Source organism: Agrilus planipennis, unplaced genomic scaffold (genome assembly GCF_000699045.2).
Source record: "Agrilus planipennis isolate EAB-ADULT unplaced genomic scaffold, Apla_2.0 scaffold95, whole genome shotgun sequence".
Taxonomy (NCBI): domain Eukaryota; kingdom Metazoa; phylum Arthropoda; class Insecta; order Coleoptera; family Buprestidae; genus Agrilus; species Agrilus planipennis.
In genome coordinates, this window is record NW_020438861.1 from 92,858 (window position 1) to 94,596 (window position 1,739).

General features: G+C 41.9%; 1 protein-coding gene across 1 annotated transcript; it reads left to right on the top strand.

Annotated features, from left to right (window-relative positions):
• The first annotated feature begins 891 nt into the window (after positions 1-891).
• On the top strand, positions 892-1,497 carry LOC108735896. The gene has a single exon (XM_018468115.1). The coding sequence runs from the start codon at positions 892-894 to the stop codon at positions 1,495-1,497; it is 606 nt and encodes a 201-aa protein (XP_018323617.1).
• Positions 1,498-1,739: the final 242 nt, after the last annotated feature.

The following is a 1,739-nucleotide window of genomic DNA, read 5'->3' on the forward strand; positions in this document are numbered from 1 at the left end:
CCCAAGAATGGGAAGGTGAATTATCCAAAAATAATATGCCAACGATTAATGAACTTTTTGAATTTCTCACACGAAAGGTAGAGATATTAGAATCAATTAGCATTAAGCAAAGGCAGGATCAAACTTCGAAAGGTAGTTTTTTCCAAGCCAATAAGTCAAACAAAAAACCTATTGTGCATGTAGTTAATACTAGTCAGAATTGCCTTTTTTACGCAAATGGTCTTTCCTTGTATAAGTGCACAAGACTTCTACAATTACCTCCTGAACAGCGACTCGAAAGTGTTAGATCATTTAAAATTTGTCGTAACTGTTTCGGTAACAATCACTCAAACAGGAAATGTAAGTATGGCAGATGTAAAATGTGCAAGGGTCGCCACAATACGCTATTGCATCTCAATAAAAGGGATGATCAACCGACGCAGTCCAGAAATTCACAGCAACAATCGGAGGCTTCAAGTGCGAATCCTATCAGGGAAGAACGAATTGCACACGATAGTAATATCTGTGCATATTTAGCGTCTACATCCGAGGTCCTTTTGTCAACTGCCCTAGTACATGTTCATTACTCAAAAGGTAAATTACAGGAATGTCGCGTTCTATTAGATCAAGGATCGCAATTGAACTTGATTACTGAGAATTGCGCGAATAAGTTAGGACTAGCTAGGAAGTCACTGCAAATCTCCATAAGTGGCGTTAACAAAAAACAAAGTACAGCAAATCAAGCCGTTAGGCTGGTGGTTAGGTCAAGGTTTTCGAGATATCAAGAAACTGTTGAATGTGTCCTTTTGCCTCATATCACAAGAAACCTCCCACTGACATCATTTGATGCATGTTCCTTCAAAATACCACCGGGTATCAAATTAGCAGACCCCAAATATAACATATCGAGAGATGTCGATATGCTTCTTGAAGCGGACATCTTTTATCGCTTGTTGTGTATTGGTCAAATTTCTTCTCCAAAAAGTGGACAGCCGGTGCTCCAAAAGAACCGGAAGGACGCCCAGTAAAGCAGTTAATAAACAACTAGCGTGCAATTTATCTGTTCACGAGCGTCTTGATGAACATTTGGCTAGGTTCTGGAAAATCGACGAAGTCCAGCAGGTCGAGAGCTATTCGGTGGAGGAAAAGCAAGTCGAAAAGCATTTCGTGGCTACGCATTCTCGCGATCCAACAGGTCGTTTTATCGTCAAACTACCGTTTAAGCAGGAATCTTTATGTTTGGGGAACTTTAAGGACATTGCACTTAAACGCTTCCACAGTCTGGAACGTAAATTACACAAACAGCCACGATTATCAGAACAATATACGCAATTCATCACGGAGTACTTTCACTTAGGTCACATGTCCGTTGCTGCACCAGACGACAATGGACTCCAGACATCATATTACCTGCCACATCATTCGGTACTAAAGGAAGATAGCTTGTCTACCAAACTCCGGGTTGCGTTTAACGCGTCAGCGAAGACAACATCAGGCAAATCACTGAATGATATTTGAATGGTAGGTCCAAGTATTCAGCAGAACCTGTTCTCCATTCTGGCTAGGTTCCGCACACACAAATTTCAGGCGACATCGCTAAAATGTACCGCCAGGTATTGGTAACTCCCGACGACAGGCGTTTTCAAAAAATTCTGTGGCGATTCAACCCAACAGACCCAGTATCGGAATACGAGCTATTCACGGTCACGTACGGAATAGCACCCGCGTCATTTCTAGCCACTAGATGCTTACACCAGTTG

Bases quoted from the DNA above. Each gene is read 5' to 3' on its own strand.
- LOC108735896 (XM_018468115.1), top strand. From the start codon at position 892: ATGTCGATATGCTTCTTGAAGCGGACATCTTTTATCGCTTGTTGTGTA.